The following is a 24,402-nucleotide window of genomic DNA, read 5'->3' as shown; positions in this document are numbered from 1 at the left end:
ATAGATGGATTAGCTAAACTAAATTGCCTCTTAGGGTCAGGGGGATGAGCAGAGTAAATACGTGGGGTCACAGGGATGGGGCCTTGGTGGGATTGCGTGTTACTGCAGACTCAATAGGCTGAATGGCCTCCTTCTGCAATGTTTGGATTTGATGCTTCCCACCAGCCATGAAAGTTGTTTCTTCGCATCATATCATCCACTTCCCACCTCATTAATTATGCAGACATGGGAAACATGCTAACGAGCAGCCTCTGAGTGCTCAGAGTGCCATTATCTCAGTGTTTCCTTACTTTAGGCACCACATGGAATGTGCAGTTGCGTATTCACCTCTTAATGTTTGCAGCCCAGGACACGCCTTTGAGAAAATAGCCCCAAAAGGGAAGAAGAGTGCTGCCCCAACAGTACTACTCCCAAATTTATTGAGGCCACATGCCACCACTTGCTGGACCCTATGGTGACCCGCTGAAGTGTCCTTAACCCTCGTTCTGGCCTCAGGAGGGGAAGAAACGTCACAAATACAGCTTTCGATGTGGAGGCAAGGTGGGGTCAGTGTAAACGCTGCTCAGAAGAATTCAACCACCCAGCTCAGAAAGAGGATGAATGGTCTCATCCATTCTGCAGCCTCCTTCTGCACTGTAGGAATTCTATGATATTCTAATTCATGCACTCTCTCTCTAGACACCACCTTCAACATTCTGGGATGTTGCTAATATGGTCCCAGGGGATTTATGCAGTGATGAAATGAAGTCAATCATCTTATCACTCTCAACTCACAAGGCCATTATGCACCCATAAGGATCTCACTCACTCGGTGGACACCAATAGTCTCTCTCTTACACACATCCTTGCATCTCCATTTGACCTCATCCCCTCTGCTCATCTCATCCTCATTCTGCCCATAACTCTATTAACTCCCCATGCATGCCAGCTATCTGTTGTGCCATGCAGATTTCTTACACTGTCTTCATTGGTCTTTATGCAAGACAAGATCATCCACAATAAAATGGGCATGTCCCAGGCAAAGAATAGTGTGCTGGGCATCCAGGGGCTGAGTCAGTTTGAAAGCAGAGCCATTGTACTGGCTGGAGGTGGTGCTGATAGCTTCTGCTGTGATAGTGAAGTTGGCGGCAAGCAGATCCTGCATCAGTTCCTGCATTAGATCATCCGAAGTTAATGAAAGATAGCCTGGGCCAACATCCAGGGTGACTCTGGGATTGTTCAGCCAACCCAACCTAACCCACCTCCTATCACCTCCAGCTCTGTAGGCTGAATGGGGTGTACCTGTCCCACAGCAGGAACCCAAGGCAGGCTTGGGCCATCCAGATGTCAGCAATCCAGTGGATGTCCATCAAGGTTATCACAGCCACCAAGCTGCCTCCACCTCCACTGTGGATGTTGGGGAGGCAAAAAGACATGATGGCAGGTTTAGGAAAAGTAAGAAACATTAGGTACACTACAGTGCACAAGTGTCAACAAGATGTTTAGAATGTACATAACTGTAAATAGAATTTGGCCCGCTCCACATTTCCTCTTGTGTTTGTCTCTTTTATCACGAGCTGTGTTGCAGTCAGTCAGGTGACACATCATTGTCCCTGCCCCACATATTGTGATCATGGACATTTGTTTGTCTAGTTTCCTTACATGTCACACAGTGTCAGGCTGTTTTTATATAATTTCTAAGATCAGTGTTGTTGCGAGTGTCATATTACCTGTGCCACGGAAGATGCATCAATCACACAATTTTCAGAACTGTTTCCATTCAATGTTGGCTGAGTGACATAGAAGCAATCATCAGGATGCATGATTGGTAGGCAAGGGTTTTGTGTAGAAGGACAAGAGTTTTAGTGCTTGGAGAAAGGTGATATATCCTGGAGTCCACATACCCCTGGCATCTGTCAGGGTTTCCATGCTGTGACCTCATACAGTAAGGGACTGTGTGCTCATGTCAGACAATCACACTTGTTGTTTTATGCATCTAATAACCTGAACATTAAGTGTGGGCACTTTGCATCTTATGTCTCATTAGTCTAATTGGTGTTTGTGCACTTTAACCTACTGAGTGTCTCTAACAATGCTGTTGCCTGGATTGTGGCCACACAATTCTTGTGTCAATGTACTGACACAATTCTGTGCATCCCCCCACAATTGCTAGCTCTAAATGTATCCTACAGACTATCATCATGACTGAAATGATGCAGAGAAACTTGAAGGATCAATGGCCAAGAGCTTCAAGTTTCCAGATGTCCAGATTACCAACAAACTGTCCTGGTCCCTTCATGCTGACACAATAGTTAAGAAAATGCACCAATGCTTCTACTTTCTCAGAAGGCTAAGAAAATTTGGCATGTTCGCTACAGCTCTCACCAACATTTACAGATGCACTATAGAAAGCATTCTTTATGGTTGCATCACAGCTTGGTATGGCTCCTGCTCTGCCCAAGACTGTAAAAAGCTATAAAGAGTCATGAACAAAGCCCAGTCCATCATTCAAAACAGTTCCCATTCATTGACTCTGTCTACACTTCTCACTGTCTTAGAAAAGCATAATTAAAGACCCCACACACCCCGGGCACTTCCTAGATATCTGGTGAATAGACTATTTCTACCGGTGACCTTGTTCCCTTGATATCACTACAGAACAGCACAGTGGCACAGTGTTAGCACTGCCACCTCATAGTGCCAGGGACTAGATTAAATTCCTGGCTTTTATCACTATTTGTGTGGATTCTGCATATTCTCCCCATGTCTGTGTGGGTTTCCTTCAGTTGCTCTAGTTTCCTCCCACTGTCTGAAATATGTTCTGGTTAGGTGCATTGGTCACGCTAAATTCTCCCTCAGTGTACCCAAACAGACAATGGAATGCGGTGACTAGGGGATTTCCACAGTAACTTCATTGCAATGTTAATGTAAGCCTACTTGTGACACTGATAAATAAACTTTAAACTTTAGCTCCATCCAAATGAATTATTTGAGCCTGATTTTACCATTTTGATTCTAAGTGCATCTGGGAATGTTTCAGATTTGACTTTTAGACCATTTCTCAGGTGCCCGCAGATGCATTCTGCCTGAAAAAAAATCAGTGATTCTGAATTGTGCTGCAGAAGCCTGTAGGCAGGGATTATCATGCCCAAAATCCTACAGTTCCAATTGGCACCTCCAAATGTGCATGCTCACCAAAAAAAAGATCGAATGCTGATCCCCTACCACATCAAACCGAGGCCGCATAATGCCTTCCCCAGCCCCGCAGATATTGCTCCACCACAAAATTACTGACCTCCTTATCCACCAACCCCCCCACCCCCAGCTTCTGCCGCCACTCAGACAAATTGTGGCCTCCTCTCCCTCTTTCCCCCAACAATCTCAGGCAGAGTGGCAGTGGACCCCTCCCTTCCCCATCACTCATCTCAGGCAGAGAAATCCACCTTCCCCTCTTCCCTACAGATATCAGGCAGGGTGATCCACCTCACCTCCACTTTGGACCCTCCCCCACAAGTACCTCCAGACTCCGATGGCTGTGTGATACCTCCGTCTCTCTCCCCTGTCCCCAATCACTGAGGCACCGATCCATCACACCTCCACCCCATCAGCACATCTGCAAGTGCTCACTTGCCTTCTCCTCAATGCGAGCAAGCAAACTTCATGGAACTTCCTAGAAAGCTCTGCCAAACTGCCTGCAGCTGATCTGCCTTAACGAGGGGCAGCTCCATTAAAAACTCAAGAATGGACAGGCAGGCAGGCATTCCTGCACAAAATGTGTACACAACCAACCCCCTGATTCTCTGAGTGTGACCTGGGAGGTGCTGGATGCAGCAGAGGTGAGGCGGGACATCCTCTTCCCTTCAGGAGGATGTAGGCCAAGGTGGGGTGGTGGTCGGGGGGGGGAGGGTGATGGAAATGTGGCCTGGGAAGAAGTGAAGAAGTTGCCCCCTCGGTCAGTGCCAGGGTACTGCCAGGGTAACGGCCCTCCGAGCCACGAAGCAGTGCCGGAGAAAAACTCAATGACCTCATCCGTGCAGCATGGGTGAGTGCAGAGTCCCATTTTACATCTTCCTCCATATCTCCTCCCAGATCCTCCCATTCCCAGCACCCTGCATTTCCAGTTCCTGACCCTGAAGCACCTCTTCATTTCCCCCCAATGAGCCCCACTGTGCTTGGCCTCAAAGGGCCACTACCTGATACTCTACAGGAGTCACGCCACCATTTCATTCATGGCTTCTTCTGTCTCTACAGGAGAAGACCGAGCACAACAGCCGCGAGAGGGCAAAGACACAAGGTGGTGAGCCAGACCTCCGCGCCCTTACGGCAAATTGTGCGGAGGGTGTGGAGAGTCTGCAGAAGGATCTAGATAGGCTGGGCGAATGGGCCAGGAAATGGCAAATGGAATTTAATGTTGGCAAGTGTGAGGTGGTCCACTTTGGTAGGAAAAATGGTAGGAAGGACTATTACTTACGAGGCGAAAAACTGTAGCAGGCGACGGTGCAGAGGGACCTCGGGGTCCTTGTGCATGAGTCGCAAAAACCCAGCTTGCAGGTGCAGCAGGTGGTCAGGAAGGCGAATGGGATGCTGGCCTTCATAGCGAGGGGGATTGAATATAAAAGTAGGGAGGTCTTGCTGCAGCTGTATAGGGCATTGGTGAGGCCGCAGCTGGAGTACTGTGTGCAGTTTTGGGCGCCGCACCTGCGCAAAGATATTTTGGCCTTGGAGGGAGTGCAGAGGAGGTTTACTAGGCTGATACCAGAGTTGAGGGGGTTGAGCTATGAGGAGAGGCTGAATAAACTGGGCTTGTACTCGTTAGAGTTTAGAAGAATGAGAGGAGATCTCATTGAGACGTATAAGATGATGAATGGGATGGATAGGATAGAGGTGGAGAGACTCTTCCCGCTCAAAAAAGACAATAGGACTAGGGGGCACAGCCTCAAGATAAAAGGGGGGCGGTTTAGAACGGAGTTGAGGAGGAACTTCTTCACTCAAAGGGTGGTGAATCTCTGGAATTCTCTGCCCGTTGAAGTGGTGGAGGCTGCCTCGCTAAATATTTTTTAGACGCGGGTTGATGGGTTTTTGATAGGAGAGGGATTAAGGGTTATGGGGAGAGGGTGGGAAAGTGGAACTGAGCAGCGACAGATCAGCCACGATCTTATTGAATGGCGGGGCAGGCTCGAAGGGCTGGATGGCCTACTCCTGCTCCTATTTCTTATGTTCTTATGTTCTTACCAGCATTGAGGAATGGGCCTTGGAGCTCTCCAGAGAAGAGGAGATGCGGGCTGTCAGCAACAGCATGGTCGGCTGCCATCAAGACGTGAACACCTGTCATTCTTCCACTCACTTTGAGGCAACGTCTCGGAAGCATGAGTCTTGGGTGCGAGGGGCAAAGTTTAAAGGAGATGTACGAGGCAGGGAGGGTAGAGTGTGCCTGGAACTCACTGCTGAGAGAGGTTATGGATGCAGATACGATAGCGACCTTTAAGGGGCATCACTACAGCTTTGTGAATGAGATGGGAATAGAGGCATATGGTCCCCAGAAGGGTAGGAGGTGACAAATCAGATGGGCAGCCTGGTCGCTACAGGCTTGAAGGGCTGGAGGGTGGGTTCCTGTGATGTAATTTTCTTCGTTCTTTATTCTATGTTCAGTGGAGAAATGTGAATCATGTGTTTGACATCCCAGTTTTCTCTCCCTTCCTTGCACTTAACCTTGTGTCCTATGTTGCAGGGGCAGATCTGGAAGCTTGGCTCCAGCTGCAGCTCCTGCTCATCCTGGCCCAGACAGCTCGGATGAGTCCTCGGAGGATGTGGGTGAAGGGACCTCCGAGGGTGGCACCGTTTTGGCGTCAGCTGCCACCTCACATCTCACCATCCCAGATACTGACACGTCGATGGGTCTAGTTAGTAGTGAGAATTCTGGGTCATTCTCTAGTGAGCACGACACATCTGTTAATGTACATCAGGTGGCGGAGGGACCATCTGAGGCCTCTATCATGCAGGGGTCTGCCAGAGGTGAGGGCTCAGTTAGCTCCAAGCTACATGCTAGTCCTCTGAGATCACTTTCCCCTCAACTGCTGGAGATGCAACAACAGAGCCAGGGAATGCAGGAGAGGATGAAAGCCACATTGGAGTCCCAAAGCTATTAAGTGGACCAGCTATTGTCTGTCTTGCATGCTTCCTATGCCGACACTGCAAGGTTGGCGTCTGCAATGGGAAGTCTAGGGCAGGGATCCTCACCATCAGTGGCAGGCGCCAAGCGATGGCCGAGTCACGGCACACCACAGCAGAGTCCCAGAGAGCCGTGGCTGAGTCACAGCACACCACAGCAGAGTCCCAGAGAACCACGACCGAGTCACAGCGGGCCACAGCTGAGGGACTGAAAAGGCTTCTCGAGATTCTACAACCCATGGCTGAGAGGCTTGAGAGCTTGCAGGAGACCCAGCGGGAAAGTGCTGTGACACATCAAGGAATGGCAGCAACCCTTGAGAACGTAGCCCAGTCAAATAGGGTCATGGCGGAGGGATTGCAGAGCATGGCCAAGTCTCAGAGGGCAGTTGCTGTGGCTATTGAGAATTGGCTCCCAATTCATGTGGCCATTGCAGAGGGCTTGACCACCATGGGTAGGATGCTGGTGGTCTTCCAAGACTGGCAGTGCCAGGTAATGCTGGAGCTTCTGGAGATCACTGCAAAAGCATTACTGCCAAATGGAATGACCCAAGGGCCCACAGGAAGCCCAAGGGAGGAGAAAAGGCTCAAGCTCATGCTAGGGCCTTCCAGCCAGGAGACTTTGGCTGTGGCTACACCTTTGGTCTCCCCCCATTCCTGCTACTAGGGCATCTCAGGGACAGCAGGATGAGGAGGGTGTCATGGAAACATCTCAGACACCTGGAAGCAGGCCAGGCCCTCAAGGTCAGGGCCTCTAGAGGAAGCCTGCCACACGCATCACAGGAATGGGGCGAAGTAGGTAGCTGCCCCCCTCCACCTCCGAGGTATGTTCTGGGGAGTCACTGAGATGTAGTGGTAGGCCACATAAGGTTAGGGAGTTGTAGTTGCACTGAGATGGCACAGGTGAAGGATTGCACTACTTAGAAAGATATTTAAGCACCTTCACACTTCTTATTCACACATTTTTATGCTAGAATGTCTTATTTAGACATCTTTATTGAAAATAAATGTTTTTTTCACCAACCACATGTGACTAATTTGTCTCGATTATGAATCCTCTTCCATTGATGATCGCCAGAGGGATGCTTGATGTTGATGTCAGTTGAGGAGGCCCCTCAATGCTGTGTTACTAAGAAAAGGAAGCCATTGGTTCCCTAGTTCCCATGAGCGATTCCCTCCCATCCCCCACCCCGCCTGCCCCAGTGCCCTGTATGGAAGTCTCAGATCCCTTATTCACTAAACAAACACGCGAAGCCCGGATAGGAGTCAGACTAGTTTTTACCAGGGCGTTACCATAATGATACTTAGCAAGTTGTCATCACCCTCCTACCTGCCTAAAAACTGACTAACACCGAGTATCCAGGACACTCTGGTGTGACAATGTGCAGGACATAGAAGTGGGGTGTGGGGGGGGAGAGAATGGGGGCGAGGGGGTGGGGGATGGAACCTACAGACATAAATCCCTGGTTATCAGGGTCTCCCTTGCAGCCTATGCATGCCTCATTTGGGCTGCCAGTCCTCGAGCGCCCGGTTGGTGTTCCTCAGCATGCTCCTCATCTTCCTCCTCTTCTCCTGCTAGTCATCCTCCCCAGCAACGGCTGACTAATCAGCCTCCGCACCCTCCTCTCCTCTCTGTAGAACCAGATTGTGCAAGACACAGCACATGACCACTATACGGGAACAGATCACTGGGTCGTATTGGAGGGTCCCGCCAGATCGGTCCAGGTGCCGGAATCGTATCTTGAGGAGCCTAATGCACCTCTCCACTATCACGCAGGTGGCTAAATGGACCTCACTATTGCGGGTCTCCGCCTTAGGCATAGGCCACCACACAGGTGTCATCAGCCATGTCCAAAGCGGGTAGCAGAAACCAACCTCACAGCCTGGGTTCTTCCTGGAACGCCTTCGGGATGTCTGAGCTCCTGACAACGAAACTGTCATGCACGCTGCCTAAATGTCTGGCACAGACATGCATGATGGTCATATTATGGTCGCATACTAGCTGAACATTAAGGGAGTGAAAGTCTTCCTATTTACAAATCTTGGTGGATTCTGTAAAGGGGCCTTGAGGGTGACATGTGTGTAGTTGATCTGCCCTCTGAATGTTAGCCGTTCCTGCAATGGCTATGAACTCGGCAGCCTGGGCTTCTTGTTGTGCCTGGTCCAGGTTGATGTTAATAACTGGCCAGCCCGGGTGTATTTGGCTTCAGTGACCTGCCTCACACTGATGTGCATGACAGATTGGGAGATGGCACAGGCAGCTTTGCTCAGGTTCTGGAAAGAACCAATCACGTAGATGTTTCGAGTGGTTGTTATTTGACAGCCACCAAGAGTGGGTGCTCCCCATTCCTCCAGATGCCAAGTCCTGGAACAATTTGCACAGGTGTTGCATGGTCTCCTTTCCAATGTCAATGGTATATGGTGTCCGATATCTCCTCGAAGGACACTCGTGCACGGAACTACCATTGTCTCTGCTCTGTACTTCTCCTACGCCCTCCCCTGTGGGTAAATTGCCTCTGGTAGTTGTCTCCCTCTGGTCCTGGAAGTGGTAAGGCCTGGGCTTCCTGTGCCCACAATTCTTCCTCCTGATCCTCTTTCTCAGCTCCAGCAGTGTCCAAAAGGGCAGCTAGATCTAGGTTGCATCGCAAAAACCATGTTGTCGCTCTGAATGGAAGGAAGTGGGGAGGGGGAATATGGAGGGGAGATGGAGAGGAACACATGTAGAGGTTATGGAACTTTGCTTATCCCTAGCACATCAACAGTGACTGTCCATACCCCCCAAATTCCCCCAGCCACATGCTCCCCACAATCACAGCCCCCCAATACCCCCAGACGCATACTCTCGCCAATCATAGCCATCCCTCCCAATTTCCCCAGCCACATGCTCCCCACAATCACAGCTCCTTGCAAAGTTGAGAGGCTGCAGCAGTGCAATTTACAAGAGCTTTGTGCACATCCTTCAGCTGGAAGTGTGCTGAGTGCACTAGGACCCAGCAGCACCACACGACCTATGATTAGTGCTAAGACCTGGGTCTGTACTGCAAGGTGGATGCTGGAGACCCTGGAGAGCAATAGCCCCTATGCACTCACAGAGCCCCCACCGAGACACAAAATGGTCACAACAACAGGGTACCTGTGAGTAGCAGAGAGTTGTTCGATACGATGCACTTACCTTTGCTTTCACCCTCATTGATGGGACACCTGAATTGGACTTTTATTGAGCATGTCTAATTTGCGCTGATTCCTAATTGGTGAATGCGGTAGTAAAGGGGTGAGTGCTGGTAAGATTGGGCGTTTAGCCCATTAATTCAGTTTAAATGCATTCAAATGCAGTTAAATTGCCATTGCACTTGATTCGGGTGCAGTCCTGATCACAGCTGTTTTAGGCACTCGGTAAAGGGGAAAAAGATTGTGCTACTCGCCTGATGCCAGACTTTACCAGGTTTTCGCACCAAAAAAAGGTGCAACTTGATGGTAAAATTGGGCCCTTTATCTCCCAAATCATCATCAAATTGGGAAATAAATGTCCAGGGAAATCTAAGGATTTTGTTTCACATCTTGAAGAATGTTTACTGTTTTCCCATTTCTGTCTGTTGTTCAGATTTCTCGTAACAGGGAGATAGCTTAGGAGGTGGGGGTGGGTTGGGGTTGGGGTGGGGGTAGGGGGGGTAATGGAGGATGGAGGGAGTTCGGTTCAAATGAGAATGTGAAAATTAATATTTGAAAATTGTGGGAGATGTGAACCCAGACACCTTTTAATGCGCTATGAGCCATAAAGGCAAATAATTTACTTTGAAGTTATATGCAGATTTTCCATTTGAAAAGCAGGAAATATTTATTCTCACCAGGGCTGAGGATTCAACACCATTCATTAAGTGCTTTCAGTTTTGCCAACTTATTGTCTGTAATTTTTGGAATAACTGCAAAATTTTCTTCACTCTTCAGTCTTCACCTATAATCTGGTGTGTTACTACACAAACTGGGCTCAGTACAGAGAAGAAGGTGGTAAATTCCTCCCGGAAAATGTTGACCCCTGCTTGTGCACCCACCTGATTTATGCCTTTGCCAATATGACAAACAATGAGATCACCACCTATGAATGGAATGATGAAGTTATGTATGAGAGACTCAACAATCTGAAAAATAAGTAAGTCATATCACTCCCTCCCTCCCACATGAGATACAAATCCCAGATCCATTTACAATTACTCTCATATTAATTTATTTAGAATGTACTCCTAATAAAGTGATTTGTGATGTATTTGTGTCATGTTTCTTGTGAGGGGACTGTTATATAGCTCAGCTCTAATTATGTGCCGTTTGCCTACAACTGGCAGCACACAGGCTGAGCATGAAGAAGAATAATTGCTCCTGATTTTTGGGATGTTTGCTTTATTCTGCAGTTTTGTTATTTTTTGTGTCGTGCCCTGGTGTTTCAGAGTAGGGTTTAATTAGGTTGCAAACATGTGCATGTGATGTGCTGATGGAATGAGCTAAGCTTATTGAGAGAAAGACAGGCAGTTGCTATTTGAATTCAAAAGGAGTAGCAGGTCTTTCTCTCCCTCTCTCTCTCTGCAAATTGAAGTCTCAGATTTTCTGGAAAATAGGCATCTATCTCCAGTGGTCTGCAAAAGGCAAGAGTTGTTTACTCCCTCTCTCTCTCTGTCTGTGGAGTTCTGTTGTTTGAGGACAGGTCTCTATCTGGAGTTCTGCTGTTTGAAGACAGATCTTTCTGAGAGTCCAGAGGCGTTAAAAGGCTGGAAGACTAGCACCCAACATAAACTTTTGTGTTCTTGCTAACTGACTCTGAAAAGAAGTTTATGCCTATGAGGAATATTGCTTAAATTGGAACTAATAGAGGTAGTTAGTAGTTAACATTTCAACTGGCAAAACTTATGCTGATTCTTTTCTTTATATTCAAATTGTATTGTTAAATAAAGTTTGTTTTAATAAAAGCTTCCTCAAGGGTCAAAAGAATCACACCTGGAGTGAAAACCTTATGCTCACATTAATACCAAAAACAAAAGTAGCTGGGGCCTGGGCTAACTTCATAATATACCTTGGAGTTTCTGATCTGGTCCCTAACTCTATATATGGGTTGAGAAAGTAAATTTAAATGTCTTATGCCCCTGCCTGATTACAATATTGAAAATCGTGCTCTCTTTCCTTTTTCTTAACAGAAATAGTAATCTGAAAACAATTTTAGCCCTTGGAAGTTGGGCATTTGGTTCCAGGAGGTAAAATTTATAAGATGTTTATTTTCAAAAAATAGTATAAGTCCCAAAGATCAGTGCTAGCAATTGTGAAATATCCTGCTTTTCCCCCATTACCTTTGATACCATTCGCCCCAAGTGCTTTATCCAGCCGCCTCTTGAATACGTTCAATGTTTTGGCACCAACTACTTCCTGTGGTAATGAATTCCACAGACTCACCATTCTTTGGGTGAAGACATGCCTCCTCATCTCTGTCCTAAATGGTCTACCCTAAATCCTCAGACTGTGACCCCTGGTTTTAGATTCTCCCACCATCAGGAACATCCTCCCTAGGTTTCTAATTTAATTACTGATAAATGTAGCTTAACCAGTCAGACAGACAACTCAAAGAAAGATGTCATTTTTATGTGGATCTTAAATTGACTTTTTCATCACTATCTGCCTGAAGTGGAAAATTAAATCTCAAATGGGGCATTATGAACAGTTACAAAATATTCATATATATGAGTGATCCAACCATCTAAAAAATAGATAAATCATATCACTCCCTTTGTATCACATGGGATTCAAATTTCAGAACCCATTTTACCATTATTCTGGGAGAGGGAAAATTATCAGATCAATATAACAGTCCGTTAATAGATCTTTAAAGTTAAAGTTCATTTATTAGTCACAAGTAGTCTTTAATCAACACTGCAATGAAGTTACTATGAAAACCCCCTAGTCGCCACACTCCAGCACCTGTTTGGGCACACTGAGGGAGAATTAAGCATGGCAAGCTATCTAACCAGCACATCTTTCAGAATGGGGAAGGAAACTGGAGCACCTGGAGGAAACCCATGTAGACACGGGGAGAACACGCAGGTTCTGCGCAGACAGTGATCCAAGCCAGGAATCAAACCCAGGCCCTGGCGCTGTGAGGCAACAATGCTAACAACTGTGCCACAATGCTGCCCAACCTGTGTTGGGTAACCAACACAGACTTTTAGAAGTTGGCATCACACCCTGAGAAAATGGTCAGTATCTTCACAGTGTTGCACATCAGAAAAAATTGTTCTAAGATGCAAGCGATGAATGTATGTATGCCAGTTTTTCTGCATAATATTCCTGTGCACACATGTGTTATTTATGGAACATGTACTGATCTGAAAATGTGCAAATACTGACTTCAATGTTACAATGAAGGGGGAAAAGCAGGAGTGAAGCGATCTCTAAATAAGAATTTGTATTTATGCAGCACCATTCACAACATCAGAATCTCCCAAAATATTTTGTGGCCAATCACTGGCAGAATGTCATCTAGGTGACAGGGCTACCTTTTCGGGTGGTCTAGTTGCATCAAGTGCAGTCAGGCAATTAATTGGGCAGCGGCGGACCAGGTCAACAGCAAGGAAGGGGAAAGTTGTGGGTGGGGCGGGGGAGAGGGGGCAGGGGCAGAGGGTGGAAGTCCAAACAATTTGATGCCAGCAGTTCACTGTGTCTCGGCGATGCAATTAGGAAGGAGATGGCTGCTATCGGCAATACAAAACTCAGGCCGGAAATGAATGATGGTGTTGGATGGGTTGGGGGAGGTGGGGGAAGTGGGGGTGTGCAGGATGGGAGTTAGGGAAGATAGGTCAGCAGCAAGGACAGTGGAGATGTCTTTTAGTGACCACTACCTCTCTGCCACCAAACCAGTATACACTCCCTCCCCCCAACTCAATTTTTTTGATGCTGTGTTCCGTGATCAGGCACTGAGTGTCTTTCAAAGGGGGAGACCCTCCAAGATCCCACAAGCAACCCCAACAGTGTTTGTTTTTTGGGCTTTCTGTACCGCAAGTCCATTGTGTGACTTCCAGTGGCAATTTAATTCATCAATTGTTCATCTCAGCAGTCATTATATTACTTCTCATTGAAAAGCATGTGATTAATCTTGGTTCCAAACTGCAACCGAGAAATGTAATGCAAAACAGAGGAGTGTAAAATAAATCTCAGATACTGATTTACCATTGAACAACATCACCTCTGTAAATTTCTTTTTTAATTCATTCATGGGACATAGACATCACTGGCTGGGACCATCATTTGTTGCCCATCCCTAGTGCCCCTTGAACTGAATGACTTGCTTGGCCATTTCAGAGGACAGTTGAGAGTCAGCCACATTTCTGTGACTCTGGAGTCACATGTAGGCCAGACCAAGTAAGGACAGCAGATTCCCTTCCCCTGAAGGACATGAGTGAACCAGATAGGTTCTTGCGACAATCGACAATGGTCTTATGGTCATCAGTAGATTCTGAATCCCAGACATTTTTCATTGAATTCCCATTCCACCAACTGCCGTGGCGGGATTTGAACCCAAGTAACCAGAACATTAACTAATTTGCTGGATTAATAGTCTAGCGATAATACCACTAGGCCATCACCTTGCCATCTTTAAGTAGAAAATTATTTGGAAGAATGCTTGAAGTAATAACAAATATCAGAACACCGGGACACTGTTCCTCTTGTGAAACTTCAACACAATCCTACGAAATTTCTCTATGTTTCTTTGTGAAACTTTTCAGCCTATTAGTTAGAAAAAACGTTCAATATGAACATGTTAAGTGTTTAAAGAAAAAGTACTGTTCAGAAATAAATACTGCATTTGTCCTCTGAAGGAGAATTATGAATTTATTGCTCCTTTTATTTCCAATCTGCTCCTGTGCTTAGATTTTCCGACATGGTCTCTACAGCAGAAACGCGAAGTATATTAGTCAATTCCAGCATCTCCTTTCTGCGCAGTCATAAATTTGATGGTTTAGACCTGGATTGGGAGTATCCGGGATCTCGAGATAGTCCAGCTGAAGATAAACATCGTTTCACACTCTTGATCAAGGTGAAAGATCCTCAATGTTGGTGGGTAGATTACAGAAAAGTTGCTTTGTATCTAAATTAGCAACAAAATATTTTACATCTCACTCTTCTTAGACAAGATTTTAGTTCCAATGAAAGCAGTGCAACCTGTGGTGGCATAAAACATATCACAGAATTGAATTCTTACACTACAGGAAGGGCCATTCAGCCCATCAACTCTGCACCAACTCCCTGACAGATTATCTCAACAAGGCCCTCTTCCCTATCCATCCATGTAACCCCACACATATATTATGGCTAATTCCCCTGACCAACACATCTTGGGACACTAGGGGCAATTCAGCATGGCCAATCCACCTAACCGTGTACATCTTTGGACTGGGAGTAAACCAGAGCACTCAAAGGAAACCCACACAGACATGGGGAGAATGTGTAAACTCCACAGAGACAATCACCCAAGGACAGACTTGAACCCAGGTTCCTGGCACTGTGAGGCAGCTGTGCTAACCATTGTGCCACTGCGCTGCCCTGTCAATGAGTTTCTTAAAGCCAATAGTGCATTCCCAATATAAGGGAAAGCTGCAGCTTCATGTAAATGATGGAAAGGCCAGCACAGAAAATAGAAAACGACCCTAGCATATTTGGTTTCAGCAGGATGGCAGAGTGGTATGTGCAGTTTCAGATTTTCTAGTCGCCAACTCCATCCCCCCCACCCCCTCTCTCCCTCCGCCCCCTTACACCTGCCTGGAAGTTCCTGCCCAAAGCTGACAGACTCTTGGCTGGTCCATTAAATGTTCCATCCCATGTATGACGATTCCAGCTGTGGAACGGACCAGACAATCCTGGCCAGTTTCATAAGAGATATATTTATGTATCTAATGAGAGCAGTTTAAGAAGAGCAGTTTGCCCATGGTTAGTTCACAGGAGCTATGACTACAGTGATTATGTTCTGAAGCATACTTATCATCAGTAAAAATCAAAATGTGCTCATCCTTTGTAGGACTTGAAGGATGGATTTGAAGCAGAGGCAGAGTTTTCTGGGAGGAGCAGACTCTTACTTACAGCTGCAGTTGCTGCTGGTAAACCCAGAATTGATGCTGGCTATGAGATAGCCAATATTTCACTGTAAGTACAACCTTGAAACAGAGTGAAACTTAATAGCCTCTGGGAAGGTTTTAAATTAAAATTATAAACAGACTAATTCAAGAAGTTTATTTATTTAAAAGGGGTGGCACGGTGGCAAAGTAGTTAGCACTGCTGCCTCACAGCACCAGGGACCCTGGTTCAATTTCCAGCTTGGGTTACTGTCTGTGTGGAGTTTGCACATTCTCCCCATGCCTGCGTGCGTTTCCTCCAGCTGCTCTGATTTCTTCCCATAGTCCAAAGATGCGCAGGTTAGGTGGATTGGCCAAGCTAAATTGCCCCTTAGTGTCAGGGGGATTAGCTAGGCTAAATGAATTAGGTTATGGGGATAGGGCTTGGGTGGGATTGTGATTGGTGTAGGCTCAATGGGCCAAATGGCTTCCTTCTGCCATGTAGGGATTCAATGATTCTATGATTTAGAGTATTGCATGTAGTTCTGGCCATCACACCACCAGAAGGATGTGGAAGCTTTGAAGAGATGCAAAGAAGGTTCACCAAGATGTTGCCCAGTTTCGAGGGTGTTGACTATGAGGAGAGTTTGAATAAACTAGGATTGTTTTCACTGGAAAGAAGGAGGTTGAGGGGAGACCTGATAGAGATCTACAAAATTATGAGAGGCATAGACAGGGTAGATAGTCAGAGACATTTTCCTAGGGTAGAAATATCAATTACAAAGAGGGACTGGTTCAAGGTGAGAGGGGAACATTTTAAAAAGATGTGTAAGGGAAGCTTTTAACACACAGAGTGGTGGGTGCCTGGAGCATCCTGCCAGAGGAGTGGTGGAAGCAGGCATTTTAACAACATTTAAGAGGCATATGGATGTGTATTTGAATAGGGAGAGAATAGAGGGATATGGACGAAGTAAGGGCAGAAGGTTTTTTTATAGTTCAACTAGGACATCATGATTAGCACGAGCTTGAAGAGCTGAAGGGCTTGTTCCTGTGCTATACTTTTCTTTGTTATTTGTTCTTGAGTCTTATTAGTCTCGTGAGTAACAGTGACATCTTTTGAACAATATGTGGGGTAGAAACCTTCAACCGCCCCTAATCATAGCATAAAAAGCCTTGTTAAGGCACTGCCCCTTTCAATGTACCTCATTTTATGCCAATGTTCAAGTAAGTTATCTGTTCCAAAGATATTTCAAGCTCAGCTAGCACCAGGACATACACATCAAAATTAAACACATTCAAAATAACACAACATTCTGCCTATTACATGGAATAGTATTGATTAATTATAGTTTGGATCTTTTTTATTCTTTCTGCACAGTTCCCCAATTTCACAGAGCACTGTTACAGCTCTAACTGCTGGGCAGTTTTCCAGCATTTCCCTGTATTAAGCAGCTTACAGGCACATAAAGCCATTTGACATTTTCCAGTGGCTACATGATTTTGGGCCAGATTTCTGTGTATCTTCTTGACTCCACAAACTTTTAAGAATGTCCGCTGGACTTAAGTGTGAAAACCCTATTCCCACTTCCAGCAGATCTATTTTTTGCTAGTAGGGATGAGGGTACAATGTGATCTTACTGGAGTGAAGCCTAGGCCTACTTATTTGAAATTAGTGCTGAGTTTAAACAGACCCCATATTGATTGCTTCAAGTTTTGTAACCCACTGTCACAAATTGATGAATTATACATAAATGTTCTTGAAGGGTGGTTTAAATGTCATTGTCCTGAAGTTTCTTCAATCCCCTGCTCTCTAAATTAGAAAAAAACCAGGATTAAGCTGTCAATGAGAATTAAAAGCTGAACTGCCTGCTGGAGTGATTTGATTGACAAGTTATCTGATATAGGCAGAGAAAAATTATCATATGTTCATACAATTCCAATCTTTACTGACATTCTGCAAGAGTTAGTATAGCATAATTGTGAATGCTTGATTGAGTTTCAAAGCTACCATTATTTTACAATGATGCCCTGAGTTCACAGTTTGATTGACAGGTTCTTCTTCAGTTCTTTGCCCGCAAGCAGCTCCAACCTACATTGCCTTGGTCTCCACCACAAAAGGACAGAAGTAATCCCAGAGTCCACCACAGTCAGCAAGGGGATTGAACCCCTTGCTGTTGTCACTAATCAGATTCACACCAGCTCCAAGTCAACTGAGGCAACTGGCTCTCCAAGGAGTATGAGTTGCTGTAGCAACTTAAACTTTAATATGCATGTTTAATCTTGGTGCTAGGAATAGTGATGTTAGAAGTGATTGACAGTTTAAAGAAGATATTAAAGGATTAGTAGTCTGATGTGGGATCTTTGAATGGGTTTCACGTGTGGGATTTTTTCAAAAGTCAAGCATGTCTGAGTGAGAGCTATGTTAGATTGTTAGAAGTTTGTATGTTTTAATTGGTATCAATGAGACATGGACACAATTGTCCAGGCTCTCTTACATCAGTCCCTTCGCTGGTTGAGGCAACTGCACAATAATGCTCCTAGAGCTCAGAAGAGAAAATGGGGACCCACACAGGGCAGCTAGCATAACATCGGAAATGGGCAAAATGCTAAATTTGATTATTCGGGATGTGGTAACAGAGCACATGGAAAATCATAATCTAATGAAGCTGAGTTAACACAGATTAATCAAAAAGAAATCACACTTGACAAATGTCTTAACATTTGGATTTTTAATAAGTATCAAGTAAAATGCCAGATTAGAGGTTATTGGACAAATTTAGGAATCAAGGATCTCACCTCTAGATGCTGCTGGGTGTGTGTACCAGAATCCTCCTCTCACACTCTCCTCTATGCACTGCTGACTATCAGTCCCAGGGTCCTCTTCTCAAACTTGTCTCTAAGTACTACTAACTGCCAGTCCCAGGCACCTCTTTTCACATTCATTTCTCACAGGAAACACCTTCACTGGAATGACATTAAGGAAAGTAATACCTGTCTTAAAGGAAGTGCAATAAAGATTCACCAGATTGGTTCCTGGAAGGTGGATATAGTCCTGTGATGAGAGATTGTGGTAGACTAGGCCTTAATTCCCTTGAGCTTCGAAGAGCAAGAAGTTATTACACAGAAATATATGACTTCTTTAGAGGCCTGAGAGGGTAAAAGTTAACAAAATGACTCCCTAGTTGGGGAATCTAATCATTCAATCAATTTCTTAATATGAGAGACCTTTTAGAACTGAAATAATGGGCCGTTTCCTCATTCAATTGGCTACCCATGCTCAATTATGTAGAATATTCAAAGGAAGCATGGACAGCAACACGATGGTTAGCATAATTAACTATAGAATCACATAATTCATAGAATCCCTACAGTGCAGGTGAAGACCATTCAGCCCATTGAGCCTGCACCTACAACATTCCCACCCTATCTCCGTAGCCTCATGCATTTATCATGGCTAATCCACCCAACCATCTTGGGTATTCAGGGTCAATTTAGCATGGCCAATCCACCTAACCTGCATAGCTTTGAACTGTGGGAGGAAACCGGAACACCCAGAGAAAACCCATGCAGACATAGGGGAAACGTGCAATCTCCATGCAGGCAGTCACCCAAGGCTGGAACTGAACTCAGGTCCCTGGCAGTGTGATGCAGCATTGCTAACCACTGAACCACCTTGCTGGTCATTATGAAACAGAACTTTTGAATTGTAATGCTACGTACAATAACTTTATTTAACAGCTACCTGGACTTGATCTGTCTGATGACCTATGATTTTCATGGAGCCTGGGAAAAAGTCACTGGGCACAATAGCCCCCTGTATCGGAGTTCTGTTGACAATAACATTTTTATATATTATAATGTTGTAAGTATATCGATATAACATATTGTTTCCATAATTGTTGTCATATCTTGCCAATATTTTTTATAATGAAACACTTCTATTTTGTAAAACATGGATAAATATATCGAGCTAAATTATCCTGCCAGGACTACGCTGTAAAGTACTGGAAAGACAATGGAGCCCCAGCAGAGAAACTAATGGTTGGATTTCCAACATATGGACGTGGCTTCACGCTTAGCGACAGCGACACAGATCTTGGTGCTCCAGTGTCCGGACCAGCCCATGCCGGCCCTTACACCTGGACACCTGGATTTTTGTCCTACTATGAGGTATGTATGCTGAGAAATGTTAATACTTTATTAAATATTAACATAAACTTTAAATGGTTTAAAATGGAAAGTAATCAGGATTAAGTTGTTAAAAAAAAGCTCAGAATTTCCTTGGTGATCCCCTGCTGCCCTTATTGTCACCACCTGTTGTACAACATGTACAATAGCACATAGAACTGTACAGCACAGGAACAAGCCCCTCGGCCCATAATATTGTGCCAAACATGACATCAAATTAAACAAATCCCTTTTGCCTGCCCTTGGTCCACATCTCTCTGTTCCTTGCATATTCACGTGCTTGCCTAAAAGCCTCTTAAATGCCCTTATCGTATATGTCCCCACTAATAGGCCTGGCAATGCGTTCCAGACACCTACCACACTCTATAAAAAAACTTGCCCCTCGCATCTTCTTTGAACTTTCCCCTTCTTACCTTAAGTGCATGTCCCCTAGTATTCGACATTTCAACACTAAGAAAAGATTCTGACTGTCAATCCTAGTATATACCTCTCATAATGTTATAGACTATTAAGTCTCCCATCAGTCTCTGTTGCTACAGAGAAAACAACCCTAGTTTGTCCAGCCTCTCCTTATAGCTCATAGCCTCTAATCCAGGCAGCATCCTGGTAAACGTCTTCTCCACTCTCTCCAAAGCCTCCACATCCTTTCTGTAACATGGGCGACCAGAATTGAATGCAATACTCTAAGTGTGGCCTAACAAATATTACAAACTGCAACATGACATCCTGATTCTTGTACTTAATGCCCTGGCCAATAAAGGCAAGCATGCCACAAACCTTCTTTATACCCTCTCTACTTGTGTGGTCACTTTCAGAAAGTCAAGGACTTGAACGCCAAGATCCCTCCGTACATCAATACTTTTCAGGATCCTGCCATTAACTGTATACTTATACTGAACACTTGATCTCCAAAAGTACATTCTAGCAAAATGGCATAATTAGCCAATAACGCTTTTTCCTCCAGAATTTCCCTATGTCGCCCACCAAAACTGGCTGGAGATCAAAAGAAATTTTGGAAAAGTTCCAGCTTTACATCACATCTTCCAACAGATCGCAGAGATATCACAGTGTGCTGTGCAGGTAGAATGAACAATCACAGCAGTCATTTATCACACAGCAAGATCCCACAAGAATTGTGCATGTCTGCATGATGTTTATTAAAAATGGAGAAAAAATGTACTACACTGAGCTACAATCATTCAAAATTTTATATTATCTGCCTTTAAGAAGATGTTGAGATGATAAATCCCCCGTCCCTTTGTGATAGAGAACAAAGAACAAAAAAAAGTACAGCACAGGAACAGGCTGTTCAGCCCTCCAAGCCTGTGCCAATCATGACGCCTGCCTACGTACGCACTTACGAAGTCATTATATTTCCATTCCCATCCTATTCATGTATTTGTCTAGTTGCCTCTTAAATGTCGCTATCATATCTGCTCCCACCACTTCCCCAGGACCTCGCTATTAGTATTAAAATGTTTTGGTAACAGATTAAGGGGATTATTCCTTTCTGATAACATATCAATATTCTTTTCCGCTCTGGATAAATATCTTTGATTAATTAATGCGAGCTGACGAAATACTGAGCATAAACAGGAATAAAATGATGGAAAACAGCATTAAGTTTTCTGACATATTAACAATACTTTTTAATTTTGATTGACAGCTCTGTCCATTTTTGAAAACTGCTACAAAAGGAATGATTGAAGACCAACAGGCACCTTACGCATTCTCGGGTGACCAATGGTTTGGATATGATGATCAGCAGAGTTTTGTGAATAAAGTATGTGCGAAAAATATATCTCCATAATTTCACACACACTCCAGAAGTATCCAATTTATGGTCCAATAAAACACTGCTGCCTCATAACGCCAGGGACCCAGGTTCGATTCTTGGCTTGTGTCACTGTCTGTGTGGAGTCTGCTCATTTTCCTTGTGTCTGCGTGGGTTTCCTCCGGGTACTCTGATTTCCTCCCGCAGTCTGAAAGACATGCTGGTTAGGTGTGTTGACCCAAACAGGCGTCGGAGTGTGGCGACTAGCAGAATTTCACAGTAACTTCAATGCGATGTTAATGTAAACTTTACTTGCAACTAATAAATAACTTTAACAATAGGAACCAAGAGCTAATGGGACTTGAGATGATGATGGGACTTCTTGTGCAATCATCAGCTTAGAAACCTGGTTAAGAAATATTACAAGCAAAATACTGCAAGTGCTGGAAATCTGAAACCAAAGGAGAAAACATTGGAAAAGCTGACTACCATCTGTGGAGAGACAGAAGCAATCATTAACGTTTTGAGTCTGTATGCCCCTTCTTCAGAGTTAAAAAAAGGGAGAAATGTGATGGATCTTAAGGTGTTGGAGATGGGGTAGAGTAGGTGGAGCCAGGTAGAAGGTCAGTGAGAGGTGTGAGCTGGGTGATTAGGACACAAGAGAAAAAAGTGTTAATGGCAGTATTCAGGCCTAGAGAAAGTGCTGATTGTAGCATAAAGATAAGATCGCAGAATGTGTTAGTCATAGAATTCTTGCAACCCAGAAGGAGGCCTTTCGGTTCATCAAGTCTGCACTGACTTTCTGACAGAGATCTTAACCAAACCCTTTTCCCCGCCACATCCTCATAACTCTGGACACTTACCATGGCTAATCCATCTAACCTACATACCTTTGCACTTGGGAGGAAACTGGAGCACCCAGAGGAATCCCATGCAGAAACAGGAAGAATGTGCAAACTCTACACAGTCACCCAAGGCTGGGGGATCAAACCTGGATTCCTGGCATTGAGAAGCAGCAGCCTGGACATACTCTTTTCCACTTTATTTTGTCACGAAAAAGATAGAAAAAATGTCTGAAATCATTTACCAACTGATTGATGAACAGTTTCTTTCCTTTTGCCATCAGACATATCAGGGTGTATATTACGCTGATCTTTCTCCATACCCTAGCTGTAACTGCAATACTATATCCTGCACCCTCTCCTTCCCTTCTCCCCTATGAATTCTATGAATGGTATGTTTTGTCTGTATAGCGTGCAAGAAACAATACTTTTCACTGTATCCCAATTCTTGTGACAATGATAAATCAAATCAAAACAAATCAGTGCTAACCATAATAGGAGAATAAAGGTCAATGAAAGCAAAACTAAAGAACAAGTGACAATTGGCCCTGTGTGAGCGTTCGGTTTTTGGATTCAAAAAGAGTATCAAGTTAGAGGAGAAAGTTCATATTTTAAACCTGTTCAACTCAGTGTTGAGTTCCAAAGCCTAATTGGAAAAGGAGGTATTGATCCTCTAGTTTGCATTGGGCATTATTGGAACATTGTAGCAGGCCAAGGGCTAACGCCTTGGCAAGAGAGCAAGATGTTTTTTTTGCTCCACCCGCTCTCTAGAAGTGTTAAATCCATCAGTTTTCTCCCTCTCATTACCTCTGAAGAAGTCACACAGACCTGAAACTTTAACTTTATTTCTCTTTCCCACAAATGCTGCCAAACTTGCTGAGCTCATCAGGAAATGTTCTATTGTTATTTAAATAATTTGCTCACTTAGAAAATAAATTGCTGATTGTATTATATAATTTAAGTATTGGAAAATAAGAGCATGGATAATATTCCAAGGTAATAGTGGAAAAAAATGTCTGGCAAGAAGTTAATGGCTGTACTCTGGATGTTGTCTAATGCTGGTGGTTTTGAACAGAAGACCAACTGACATTATTCCCTAAAGGACCAATAAACATGGTGATGTAGTAGAAGCTGACTTTAAGTTATTATTTGAATTTTGACAGAAAACAGCATAGTACAATCTAATTTTGTTGCAATATTCATTGAAAAACGTGATAAAATTGGGGATGCTGGGAGCAATACTCCTCTTTTCATTGCTTTCCTGACCATAATACCCCCAAAGTGCCACTGTGTCTATCTGACCTGAATCTGGACTGAGCAGAAAGGCATCTAAGTTCATTAGATTCAATGATCTTATCGCCTGACCTCTCGCACATTCCTATCTGAGAGGGACTAGACGTGAGGGCAAGTTTTACAAGTGTCCAACTGAACAGTCATAATTTCCAAGGAAATCTGAAGTAGGACGCACTGATCAACATCCCATGGCACTGCAAAGCTGGCTATTTTTGTTTCTTTTTCCACATGCATGTCCCAGAAATCACAACACAAAACAATTTTTAAAAATGCATTGTATCGGTCTCCTTCCTTTTTGCCTCTTCTGCATTCTTGGGAATTGAGTATTCAGAGACTAGGAGAGTAACACTGCAGTCAAGATACCTAACAGAATATGTCAATTTTATTCACCAAATTTTAATTGCATTTTTGCATCTTTTTGCCTGCAGGCTGAGTGGCTGAAGAAAAACAACTTTGGAGGTGCCATGGTGTGGTCTTTGGATCTGGATGATTTCAGTGGATCTCAATGTGGTCAAGGAATTTACCCTTTGATTAGTACATTGAAGACACAGCTTAACATCAGTAATTCTGGTAAAGTAATTTATATAACCCAACTAAAATTGAAGAGCCTCCTATCAGTGTCATGTTTGTCCTGAAGGCAGCAGTAATAGTACGAGAGGACTGGAAATTTGAAAATGAAACATCTTTATTTAAAATAGGATGTAGGATCGGCCCAGCAATGACAATCAAGATGGTTTAAACTTCATGATAGCTTTGGCAATGATAATCCAACACAAGATTAATAGGAGAAATGTGGGTTAATTTAGGAAAGCCAACTTGGATTTGCTTGCGAACTAATATTCAACAATATTCAATCCCAACAACAGCCCCGGGTTTTTTTTAGTCATTTGTGGGACATGGGCATCGCTGGCTGGTCAGCATTGCCCATCCCCAGTTGCCCTTGTTCAGAGGGCAATTGAGAGTCAACCACATTGCTGTGGCTCTGAGGACACATGTAGGCCAGATCAGGTAAGGACATGGTCGAACCAGATGGTTTTTTCCGAAAATCGACAATTTTGTGGTCATCAATAGATTCTAAATT

At 44.4% G+C, this 24,402-nt stretch overlaps 1 protein-coding gene across 1 annotated transcript; it reads left to right on the top strand.

The window, feature by feature from the left end:
• The first annotated feature begins 1,009 nt into the window (after positions 1–1,009).
• Positions 1,010–23,956, top strand: LOC145356755 (chitinase-3-like protein 1). The gene is made up of 10 exons (XM_080209623.1): positions 1,010–1,127; positions 1,682–1,720; positions 10,102–10,291; positions 11,325–11,381; positions 14,047–14,212; positions 15,191–15,315; positions 18,963–19,086; positions 19,212–19,394; positions 21,079–21,195; positions 23,750–23,956. The coding sequence occupies exons 1-10, from the start codon at positions 1,010–1,012 to the stop codon at positions 23,954–23,956; spliced, it is 1,326 nt and encodes a 441-aa protein (XP_080065749.1).
• The last annotated feature ends 446 nt before the right edge of the window (positions 23,957–24,402 follow it).

The sequence above is a fragment of the Carcharhinus amblyrhynchos genome, chromosome 22 (assembly GCF_965287045.1).
Source record: "Carcharhinus amblyrhynchos chromosome 22, sCarAmb.v2.hapA, whole genome shotgun sequence".
Taxonomy (NCBI): domain Eukaryota; kingdom Metazoa; phylum Chordata; class Chondrichthyes; order Carcharhiniformes; family Carcharhinidae; genus Carcharhinus; species Carcharhinus amblyrhynchos.
Note: the sequence above shows the minus strand (reverse complement) of the source record. Positions and strands in the feature narration are given on the sequence as shown.